Below are 11591 nucleotides of genomic sequence, written 5' to 3' on the forward strand. Positions count from 1 at the left end.
GTCGCTGTGGAAACCAAGGGAAGCGACGGTTACCTTAAAGCTGGGGGCGGGAGCAAAAAGTTGAGTGACAGGAAGGGCAGCATCCACCAGAGCAGCATCCGCCCAGCGGGAGGCGTGGCTGTGTGAATTCCCAGGTGGGCAGCCCCCTGGGTAATGGGGAGCAACCTGAAAGGGCTAGGTGCTGGGGGCGTGTGCTGGGGGGCCTGGATGGAGAGGGGGCCCCTATCCCGCGAGGGGGCCCCCATCTGTCATGAATGGGAGGGAAAGAAAGGGGAAATGAATGACGGAAAGCCCCCTGGGGGGCGTCCCCCAACTTGCAACCTGAACCCTGACCCCATTCAGGGGGGTGCAAGCCCCGCTCGTAGGCCTGGGGTGGGGAGGAGGCCCACGCTTGTCTACCTGTGTTGTCCAGTTTGGTCACCACTGGCCACTGGCCACATGTGGCTACTGAGCCTTTGAATTGTGGCCAGTGCAGATTAAGATGTGCCGTAAATGTAAAACAGTATGAAAGGGAGAATGTAAAAAAAAAAAAAAAAAAAATCATTAATAACCTTTTATGTTAATTGCAAGTTGAAATGATAATATTTTGGATATATTAGATTAACATGGATTATTACAATTAAGTTCCCCTGTTTCCTTTTACTTTTTTAACATGCCTATTAGAACATTTAATATCACAGACCTGGCTTGCATTTGTGGTTGGCAGTTGTGCCTGACCCTGGCTTTACTGGACACTGCTGGTCTGTGATCATGCCATGCTTTTGCTCCTTTGATTGTCATGAGCAGGCTGGGGAAGTTGGATGCCACTACACACACCCCTGCACACACTGAAGATTTCAGGATGGGGTACAGAGTGAGTAGCACCTGGCACACTCCCTTACCTTCCCTCTTTCTCCTGGTTCCAGCCCCCGGCCCAAGCCTTCATCAACTGTGGAATCCTCTGGAACTTAGAGGCCTGACATCAGCAACTTGGTCAGAAGTCCTCAAAGGTAAATCCCTGATTCACAGCAGAGCAGGGTGGGGCAAGGTGAGTCAGTGCTTAGCATTTAGTCATACAGGTTCAGTTCTGGAAACTTCTGAAGCTATAGTTTTGGGGGACCTGTGATTTCCAGTAAAGGAAGCCAAGGCCGTGGTCTTCAGAAACTATCTTTTTCAGCAGGCCTATCTGGGCAAAGGAGATGAAAACATAAAAGTGTTTTATAATTGTGCTTTCAAAAAGACAGATCTTTTTCTGTTAGCTGGTATAGGGCTTATAGTATCTTGAGATCCTTTGTGATCTGGACAGGCTTCACTACCTGCCCTCATTGATGGGGACAGGAGGAGTAATCATTTAGAAACCAAAAGTTAAAATCCTACCAAGTTGAGTTACTTGAGACATCTAAGTGTGAAGTGCTGAGGGGCACAGCTGAACCCCTGAAATCTAGCCAGGTTTTGCTACTTTGCCCTGTCAACTTCCAGCTTCTCTAATGTGGGCTGGGTCGGCATGTCTTCTGTATTACTGCATTCCAGCTAGGTAATGTGTGTGCAGTCCAAATGGATGTCATTTTGGGCAGAGTCCACATCCACTCCTACGGTCTCAGAACATCCCGGAATTTACCTTTCAAGGCTGTTTCCCTGAGCCCCACACTCACTCAATAGGCACCAAATCATTTTGTGAACCTACTCTATTGCGTGCCAACAAGGGATTATCTCCACCCTCTCCTCACCCGCAAGAAGCTCATAGAAAGGCAGGATCCAGCCCAAAAAAGGACAATTCCTCTTTGTTTTTGACGGATATTGAAGATGCCAGGACCCCTTGTAGGCTTCATCTGGCTTCCAATAACCAGGCTGTCAGCAGAAATAATACCCACCTTCAAAATTAAGACTGGCCACGTTGAAACGATTCATGATACCGTACTGAGGCTCTGACTGTGCCTGTCAGTTAGGGACAGCTAGACCCTGCTTCTGTCCCCAGCACCCCCAGCACAGTGGCTAATTTATAACAGCCACAACTAGATACACTTAGTGGTTGCTGACAAGCAAACAAGCGCCTTAAGACAATGTCTGAAGGGGAAATTCCAGAAAGGTCTTGTGCTGTGGCAGCACTAAAGTTTGAGTGGTGGCTCCTTGGATCTCATATTTGGGGGAACCCATGGCCATTTGAATGTTGAAGTTCTGGTGTGTCTATCTGTCTCACAAGCTCCTTTTGTATTTCCCCTGGGTAGGTAAGGTAGGATCTTGATTTCTTTGGGAACCTGGCTTGGCTGGTTTTGGGGTATGTGCTGGAGCTGGTTCCAACTGTGTGAGAGAAGGTGAAGCCTAGAGCAGACAAGCCAGGGCTGGTTAGCAACTTTCCACTGTGTCAGGATCCCCAGAGAGAGGCTTCCCAAGTCCCATATCTTGCCTTTGTTATTTGTTTTTAAGTCCATAGAATTTTCTTTTTATTGAGCTTATTATAACTTACATACAGTAAAATTTACCTTTTTTTAATGTATAGGTCTGAATATATATAGTTTTGTAACTAACATCAGCGTCCAGATATATAGCATTTCCATCATCCCCCCAAATTCTCTTGTATCTCTTTATAACACATTCCAGCCCCCAGCAACCAGCAATCTGCTTTCTTCCCTAATACTTTTACCTTTTCCAGAATCCCTTATAAAATGGAATCACAACACTACGACTCAGAGAGCCTTTGAGTCTGGCTGCTTTCACTAACATAATGCATTTGAAGTTCATCAGCACTGTCTTCTGTACCAGTAGCTCCATCCTTTCTTATGGCTGAATAGTGTTCCACCATGTGGCTGGACCACAGTTTATTTATCCATTCTCCCATTGAAGGACATTTAGGTTTTTACAATTTTTTAAGATTTCATTTATTTATTCACAAGACACACACAGAGAGAGGCAGAGACATAGGCATAGGCAGAAGCAGGCTCCCCATGGGGAGGCTGATGTGGGACTTGATCCCAGGACCCCAGGATCCCAGGATCAGGACCTGAGCCAAAGGCAGGTGCTCAATCACTGAGCCACCCAAGTGCCCCAGGACATTTAGGTTTTAAAGGCGGTTGATAATTACAAATCAACCTTTGATAAACATTCATTCATGAGCTTTTTTTTTTAATTTATTTATTTATGATAGTCACAGAGAGAGAGAGAGAGGCAGAGACACAGGCAGAGGGAGGAGCAGGCTCCATGCACTGGGAGCCCGATGTGGGATTTGATCCCTGGTCTCCAGGATCGCGCCCTGGGCCAAAGGCAGGCGCTAAACCGCTGAGCCACCCAGGGATCCCCCATTCATGAGCTTTTCTGTGAACATAGGTTTTTATTTCACATAGGTATTCCAGCAGGGGTGAGATTGTTGGCTTATACAGCTGTAGAGGTCTTTTTGACGATGAGAAGCAGAGTTGAAAAGAGTAGTGATGCATCTTTTTAAAAAAAAACAAAGGCTTTATCATCATCCTCTGAATCGCACTGTACAGTAGCTGAGTGCTTACCATACACACTGAGTGTGCTAAACACGTTACACTTCAGCATTTTGCTCACTGGGTGACCTCAGGCAAGTCACATGACCTCTCAGAGCCTCGATTTTCCCACCTGCAAAATGCAGTCCAACCCCATACATAGGACTATAGCAAGGATTAAGCGAGTTCATACACATGGAGCATTCAGAGCCGGCTTGGCACATAGTAGGGCCATATCGGTGTCAGCTGTTATTACAATATTCATTTCCTGGCCCCTCTCAATTTCATCCTCATAGCAACTCTAGGAGTTAAGATCTATTCTTATCTCCATTTATAGAGGACACACCTAATGCTCCAAGAGATTGAGCAAGTTCTGCAAGATCACACAGGCAGTAAATAAATAAATAGTAGGTCCAAGATTTCAGCTGAGGCTGACTGATTTCAAACTCACCTGCTTAGTTCCTCCATCAGCCAGGGTTCTCCCAAAAAAAACAGAACCAGGGTATATGTGTTTGTGAGTGTGTGTGTGTGTGTGTGTGTGTGTGTGTGTGAATTATTTATTTTTTTAAAAAGAGGGGATCCCTGATGGCTCAGAAGTTTAGCGCCTGCCTTTGGCCCAGGGCATGATCCTGGAGTCCTGGGATCGAGTCCCACACCAGGCTCCATGCATGCAGCCTGCTTCTCCCTCTGCCTGCCTCTGTGTGTGTGTGTCTCTCATGAATAAATAAGTAAAATCTTTTAAAGATTTTATTTATTCATGACACACACACACACAGAGGCAGAGACACAGGCAGAGGGAGAGGGAGAAGCAGTTTTCATGCAGGAAGCCCAGTGTGGGACTCAATCCCAGGGACCCCAGGATCATGCCCTGGGCCAAAGGCAGACACTCAACCGCTGAGCCACCCAGGCATCACCTGTGTGTGTGACTTAAAAGATGTATTTCAAGGCACAGGCTTACATATCTGTGGGCACTGGCTAGGCAAGTCTGAAATCTGTAGGGCAGACCAGCAGGCCAGAAACTCTTGGCCAGGAGCTGACACTTCTTCTTCCTAGAAACCTCCATCTTATTTGCTTTTAAAGCCTTCCAACTTATTGGACGAGACCCATCCACATTATACAGGGTCATCTCCTATACTTAAGTCAACTGATTATAGATGTTGACTTAACCACATCTACAAAATACTTTTACAGCAACAGACTAGTGTTTAATTGAACATCTGGGTACCATAGCCCGGCCAAACTGATGCATAAAATTACCCCATTTTCTCTGAGTTGAGAGCTCAAGATTTGCTGAAGTTTCTGTGGAGGTCACCTTTCCAGTAAGATTTTGAAGTGTCCAGTGAGTGTCCAGGTCAAAAAATCTTAAGGACAGGTTTTGGAGTTATTTTGTGTATTTTGGGAGGCAGACAAAAATTTCTGAACGTAACCCAGGCTTACTCAGGGAAGGGGGGGGGAGTCCCCAGCCCTAGGTTTGCCTGCAATTACAAAGACACCCAAAGCCATGTGAAAGGCCTTTGGAGATGGCCACATCTGTATCTCTAAATCTATACTATAAAATACTAGCATAGAAGCGTGAGGAAGTCCAAGAGCGCTGGATCTTCCTTCCTGATGAGAACTCTCCTACTATTTACTTGCATAACTTTTTAAAAATTGAATTATTTCCCCCCTTTGATGGTTCAGGACCCCTGCTGTACCATACTCATGGATGCCTAGCCCAGACCAGTCCTCCCAGGTTGGCAGTATGTGCACTAATCCAGACCAGACCTTTCTGATACAGTTACCCTTGGTGGGGTCAGTGAGTGGCCAAGGATGGCCAGCATGACTCAACTGGAAGGCAGGGGAAAGCCATGATCTTCTTTCTCAGAAGTCTCAGCTTATACCAGGGCAGCAGTCACAAGAAGTGTTTTGCTGTGGTGCTGCCAGGAAGGGGGTGGCTCAGCAGCCCATTATTCACCAAGATGGTTAGTCACCCCTTTAAAAGTACTTCCTCTGTGCCAGGTCAGTCCTGCACACCTTGACTTACAAGGCAGGTACAACTGCTACCCCCATTGTACAGATGAGGAAACTGAGGCCCCAGCTGGCTCAGTAACCAGCCCAAGGTCATGCAGCCAGGAAGTGCTAAAAGTGGGAAGGAAATCTGCTGCTGGCTCCAGAGCCGGTGTCACACATCCTGACCTCCCAAGCAGTTCTCCTAGGAAACTTCCACCTCAGCCACCACAACTGCCTACCCCTTCTCAGGTGGTACCCCATTCTGAGCCTCCCTTCCCCATCAGCCCTTTGACCACAAGCACCCCAGACTCTTGGAGCCAAAGGGGATCATATTGCCCACAAGTGAGGAAACAGAGGCCCTGAGAGGTATATAACACACCCGTGTCCCCCCAAATCATAAATGTAGGGGGGAGAAAAATAAATCAGGTGCATTAAAAACAGGCAGGAATATTTATGAAGCGTCCACTGCGACTGGGTTCCAGATACTGGCAACTGCAGGCTGGGAGGGAGGTGGATTTAGCAAGAAAACCAAAGAACAAGATAATTTTGGATTTCAGTGGCAGGTGTTCTTAAGAGAATACTAAAGTGAAAGGCATGAGGAGCCTTTTTCCCTGGAGGGACGATCTCTCCAGGGCGGTGAGCTTTGGTCCTGGGGCCTCACCTTGCTTTGTAGGAACCTGTATGGTGAGGACAGGCACAGTCCTGGGGCTCCTAATTGTATTCTCCCCATAGCCAGGAAAAGAGGGTGGGTAGGTATTTTTATTCCCCTGTTACAGAAGTCGGGGTGGGGGGTACCTAGGGCACCGCAAGGTTAGTCAGCTTGCTTAGAATCCCCGGGAGGGGGGTGCTCCGTGAGAAGTGGGCGAGCAGCTCTGTCACCTGGGGAAGGGCGGGGCAGCCTTGAGGGGCGGGGCCGCACGCAGCCCCGCCCCTTCCCGAGCCGCGTGTTGTAACCTGTTGACCCAGGCTCGTCCGGCCTGGTCCGAGAGGGCAATGAAAGAAGGTCGCGATTGGCTCCCCGCAAAGTGGGCGGGGCCTCCGTAGCTCGGTGCGCGCGCCGCGGGGAGGCGTTGCCGAGGACGGGGCGGGAAGGGGCGTGGCCGCGCGCGGGCGGCCGTTGGCGGCGCGGCCCCGCCCCGGACGTCGCGCGTCTCGGACTGGGCGGCGGCGATTGGTCGGAGCGGTGCGGGGGGCGGGGCGGAAGGTTCTGGAGGGGGCTGGCGGGCTCTGGAAGCTTCCGCCGGACGGGTATATAGGGTCCGGGACGGGGCGGCGGCGAAGCCGGGGTACGGCGACAGCTGGGCGGCGGGCCGCAGGCGGGGGCTATGGGCAAGGACTATTACCAGACGCTGGGCCTAGCCCGCGGCGCGTCGGACGAGGAAATCAAGCGGGCTTACCGCCGCCAGGCGCTACGCTACCACCCGGACAAGAACAAGGAGCCCGGCGCCGAGGAGAAGTTCAAGGAGATCGCCGAGGCCTACGACGTGCTCAGCGACCCGCGCAAGCGCGAGATCTTTGACCGCTACGGGGAAGAAGGTGCGTGCGCGCGCGGCCAGGGGCGCGCCCCGCCGTTTGACAGGAGAGGAAACCGAGGCCCGGCGGCCGGGCTGTGGCAGCCCCGGGGGACGCCCCGGGCCCGGTGGGCGAGCGGCCCCCGCCCTCCGGCCACGCGGGCCTCCGCCCTCGGATTGGCGGCCGTCCGATGGGAGGAGGAGTCCTGGCCGCGCTGCTTGCCCAGAAGCTTCTAGCACGTCTGCGGTCGCCCCTCCCTAGGCTTCTCCACCCACGTCCCCGAGCAGTGCTGGGGGTGCAGTGCGGACGGAGGGGGGCACTGAGGCTGAGCCGGCCCGTAGCACCGCGCCCTAGCGGTCCGGGGCGCACCTGGGCGGAGGTGGCAGGCCGGGGCGTGCAGGGGGGTCGGGGGGGCCTCTGGCTGCGCGCCGGGCACGACCTGCGAGTGGCGAGCCTGCGGGTGAGCGCGCCGATTAGCGCGGACCTCGCTCCGGGGCCCCTGCGAGGGCGGAGTGAGGTAATCCCCGTAAAGTGCTTACCTAACCTGGTGCCAGACACGTAGATGGCAGCCAGCGCCCGAGCGCAGTCCAGGTGCAGGGAGCGGCGGGACCCGCCTCTGCCCGGCCTCCTCGGCGCAGGCCTCTCAGGCCAAGGGAAGGAAGCTGTCTTGTCCAGTTGCCCGTGGATGACTCAGACTGGTTTCTGGGCTGGGTCTTAAGAAATGAAGTGGCTTTTTATGTAAGGATGGTGGCAATTAGTGCCAGGGTGTGAGAATTTGAAAAGCTGCATTTATGGTTTGGCTTTCACTTGTGCTCCGCACACATCCTTAGCTCCCAAGTATTTCTAAGAGTAAACACTGAGCACAGATCCAGGAGGGGGTTTCTTTTTAATCTGATCTTTTAATGAATTTTTGGTAAGTTTTCATATCCTTGAGGGGAGGATAGGGCAGTCAAGAAGTGGCAGGAATTTGGTGGCCCCTAGAGAGGGCACTTGAGCCCTTTGCCACTGTCCTGGCACAGTGAAGTACTTGGAGGGGGGAGTCCCAACTCTGTTGCTGCAGTGGGGGGTAAAACCTTAGGGTTTTTCCTTACTCTTTTCTGATAGACTAATAAAATTCCTCCCCCTCCTCCCCATCTTTTATGGTTCTCAAGCTTTTTTCTCTTAGTGAGAGAAAGAGAGAGGCTCACTGCCAACCATTTCATTTCTCCTGATTTTGCCTTTCAGGCCTAAAGGGTGGTGGCCCCAGTGGTGGCAGCAGCGGTGGTGCTAATGGTACCTCTTTCAGCTACACATTCCATGGAGACCCTCATGCCATGTTTGCTGAGTTCTTCGGTGGCCGAAATCCCTTTGACACCTTTTTTGGGCAGCGGAATGGGGAGGAAGGCATGGACATTGATGACCCATTTTCTAGCTTCCCCATGGGCATGGGTGGCTTCACCAACATGAACTTTGGCCGTTCCCGTCCTGCTCAAGAGCCCACCCGAAAGAAGCAAGATCCCCCCGTCACCCACGACCTTAGGGTCTCGCTTGAAGAGATCTATAGCGGCTGTACCAAGAAGATGAAAATCTCCCACAAGCGACTGAACCCCGATGGAAAGAGCATTCGCAACGAAGACAAGATCTTGACCATCGAAGTGAAGCGGGGGTGGAAAGAAGGGACCAAAATCACCTTCCCTAAGGAAGGCGACCAGACCTCCAACAACATTCCAGCTGATATTGTCTTTGTTTTAAAGGACAAGCCACACAATATCTTTAAGAGAGATGGTTCTGATGTCATTTACCCAGCCAGGATCAGCCTTCGGGAGGTAGGCTACTAATTAGTAGGGGACAGTGTATGGAGGGAGATGGTTGGTTTTTGAAGCTGTTGGGTATCTGCTTGACAGATCTTTCTGAGCACTTTGGAGCCAGGCTTGAAGGGTAAAATAAGGGCAAAAATAAGACTAACCAGGGTTCTGTTTTTCCAGAGCTTAACATGCTAGCTAGTGACCTGGGTAGATCTGGGGCAGGGTCTTAGCTGCAGGGGCCTGATGGCACTTCCCCTCCATCAAACAGCTTCTGGGCAGGAGTTGAGCATCCTAAGCTATTTTTCATCTAATGTTCTCTTTGCTCTTCAAGGCTCTGTGTGGCTGCACGGTGAATGTACCCACTCTGGACGGCAGGAGTATCCCCGTCGTGTTTAAAGATGTCATCAGGCCTGGCATGCGGCGAAAAGTTCCTGGAGAAGGCCTCCCCCTCCCCAAAACACCCGAGAAACGCGGGGACCTCATTATTGAGTTTGAAGTAATCTTCCCCGAAAGGATTCCCCAGACATCAAGAACCGTACTTGAGCAGGTTCTTCCAATATAGAGCCACCTGTGTCTCCCAAGGACTAACCAGGGACCTTTCTAGAGCTCAAGGATTTCCGGACCGTTCCACCAGTTGTGGACCCGTGAGAGGGCGGGAGGGCCCAGGGAGGGCTTTCGTACTGCTGAATGTTTTCCAGAGAATATATTACAATCTTTCAAAGTCGTGCACTAGACTTAAGTGGTTTTTCGAGCGATAGGGCTGCAGGTGGTGGGGACAGCAGGAAAAGGCATTCCAGTCTGTCCCACTGGGTCCTGCAGCCCTCCCAGGATGGGCGCACACCCTCCCCCAGGCCCTGCCCATGGACCAGAGGCAGACCCACAGCTGGACTTGATGCGTCTGCAGTCCCTTTCCTTGTGGCCCATAGGTGGTGTTAATCTGCCTCTTGGTTATCAGACCCTGTACACTCCTCAGTTTCTGTTGTGAGATCAGTTCGTGTTTTATTCTGTATTTGTCTCCCATGTCTTGCTCTTCCCCTGAAGAATACTATTTTCTCTTTTGCCATCTCAAATTGAGAACCAACTTAAGATTATTTTTGCAAAACTGCCTGGCCGGCACCCACAAGCAATACCTCTTGTTCCAGCAGGACCAAGGGAGCCAGCCTCGTGTGAATGAGTTGCACAGACGCTTCTCCCTGAAGGGTCAGGGGCCCTGGACAGAACAGGGGACTTTCTCCACCCCTGACTCTGAGACCCAAGTGCACTCATTTATGGGTCACACACTTTTTTTTTTTTTTTCCTTTTTTTCTGTAAGGCAATCTTTTAGCACGCCTGGGACTTAACCAGTGGCCCAGGTAATTTTTCATTTAATGGACTCTGGACTCTCAAAAGGATCTGATCCTTTTGAATTTTGCACAGCTCTAGATATAATCCCTTTTGATAAAAGGGTCTTTGCTTCTGATTACAGGAGCACTGTGGAATGACTGTAAATATGTTTTTATAATTGTGTGTAATGTTGGTGTGCCCTCAAAGGAAACTAGTCCACGGCAGCTGCTGCTCTCTGTACAGGGCCACGATGGAATTCAGAAGGAACCTTGGGAGTTGGGGAGGGTGCCGGGTTGGAACAACTGTCTGTTCCCCACAGGCCAGTCTGGTGCTCAGACCTTTAGACTCATTGTAAGTTGCCACTGCCAACACGAGACCAAAGCGTGTGACTTGTCAATGTGCAGCACGACAGCATTAAAGACTGATGCTAAACCTCAGGGGAGCGGTCCTGCGACTCTGTTTGAGGGTTTTGCTAATGGGCTGGGGTGGTGGCTGGGCATCCCTCCAGATGCAGTCAGGGTGGAAGGGAAGGGCTGTGGAAGGGGGTGTGGTTACAGAGGCAGAAGTCCTCTGCAAGAGAGAGATAAGTCTCCTTCCCTAGGCTGCATGCAGAGTAGAAAAGATCATCCCACCTGGACTTGATCCGGGCACCCGAAGAGCCCTGTGGGTTTCAGAGCTGATTTCAGGAAGATTGGGCCAGAGTTTAGCAATTCCCTTACAGGTCTTCCAGTTGCTGGGGCCCAGGGGAGGTGCATGGTCTGCCCTTATGATCCCCCCTCCACTCCTTCCTTGCTAAGACAGGCTGGGTGTCAGGCAGGCCCTGGCCAAACCGGACTGGAATTCCAGCCCAGAGCTGACCCCGCCCTGGAGAAGACCCATTTCCTGCCCTGGCTTCATTGGCAGGCCACTGAAGCTGCTTTTCCTTTGTAACTCTTTTAAGGAACTGGTTTTATTACAAGGTAAGTAATTACATAGGCTTAAAACAACGTATTGCTACTTTGCTACAAAATGTCTTAAACTAAAAACAGTGTGTTTAAAATCACAGGAGAAGTGGCTTTCCCTTCCTACTGAAACAATCTAACCACTGAAAACGGTGTAGGAGCTGTGCTGTCCAAGAGAGAGTCCATAAAATAAATTCAGTTTCTCCATTGCCATCACATTGCAAGTGCTCAGCAACAGTCACAGCTGGTGGTCAGCACAAATCCAGAGGACTTTTCCCCCCAGTGTAAGATGTGGCTTTCTTCTTAGAGCAAACGCAGTGAGCCCAGAGGACACCGTCCTAGTTGGAAGGTGACCCTGCATGTCTGAGCCAAAAGAGACTTACTGAACTTGTAGAAAGAACCTACCTAGAGCTGTGCAGGAGACTCTGGGTTTCTTTAGGAAAACCACCTGGTGAAGAGGGTAGAGGGCTTGGGTGGACGGAAGGCCTGCCTCCCAGATAAGCATTCTTTTGTCATACTGGACTGAGTTGTGGGTGTCCAGAGGTGTCTGGTGTGTGTGCTGGCAGACCTTCCTAGCTTCCTTGGCCTCCCTTTAATGA

The 11591-nt window shown here is 51.0% G+C and overlaps 1 protein-coding gene across 1 annotated transcript; it reads left to right on the top strand.

Moving 5' to 3' along the window:
* Positions 1-6699: 6699 nt before the first annotated feature.
* On the top strand, positions 6700-10488 carry DNAJB1 (DnaJ heat shock protein family (Hsp40) member B1). The gene is made up of 3 exons (XM_055344728.1): positions 6700-6968; positions 8169-8749; positions 9060-10488. Exons 1-3 carry the CDS (start codon positions 6758-6760, stop codon positions 9288-9290), a joined length of 1023 nt encoding a protein of 340 aa, XP_055200703.1. The 5' UTR covers positions 6700-6757; the 3' UTR covers positions 9291-10488.
* Positions 10489-11591: the final 1103 nt, after the last annotated feature.

This window comes from Nyctereutes procyonoides, unplaced genomic scaffold, assembly GCF_905146905.1.
Source record: "Nyctereutes procyonoides isolate TBG_1078 unplaced genomic scaffold, NYPRO_anot_genome, whole genome shotgun sequence".
Taxonomy (NCBI): Eukaryota; Metazoa; Chordata; class Mammalia; order Carnivora; family Canidae; genus Nyctereutes; species Nyctereutes procyonoides.

What these genes read in the sequence shown, in the direction of transcription:
- DNAJB1 (XM_055344728.1), top strand. Translation starts at nt 6,758, where the DNA reads ATGGGCAAGGACTATTACCAGACGCTGGGCCTAGCCCGCGGCGCGTCG. An exon ending in TGACCGCTACGGGGAAGAAG is followed by an intron (nt 6,969 to 8,168) that starts GTGCGTGCGCGC and finishes TTTGCCTTTCAG; the next exon opens with GCCTAAAGGGTGGTGGCCCC. An exon ending in CCAGGATCAGCCTTCGGGAG is followed by an intron (nt 8,750 to 9,059) that starts GTAGGCTACTAA and finishes TTGCTCTTCAAG; the next exon opens with GCTCTGTGTGGCTGCACGGT.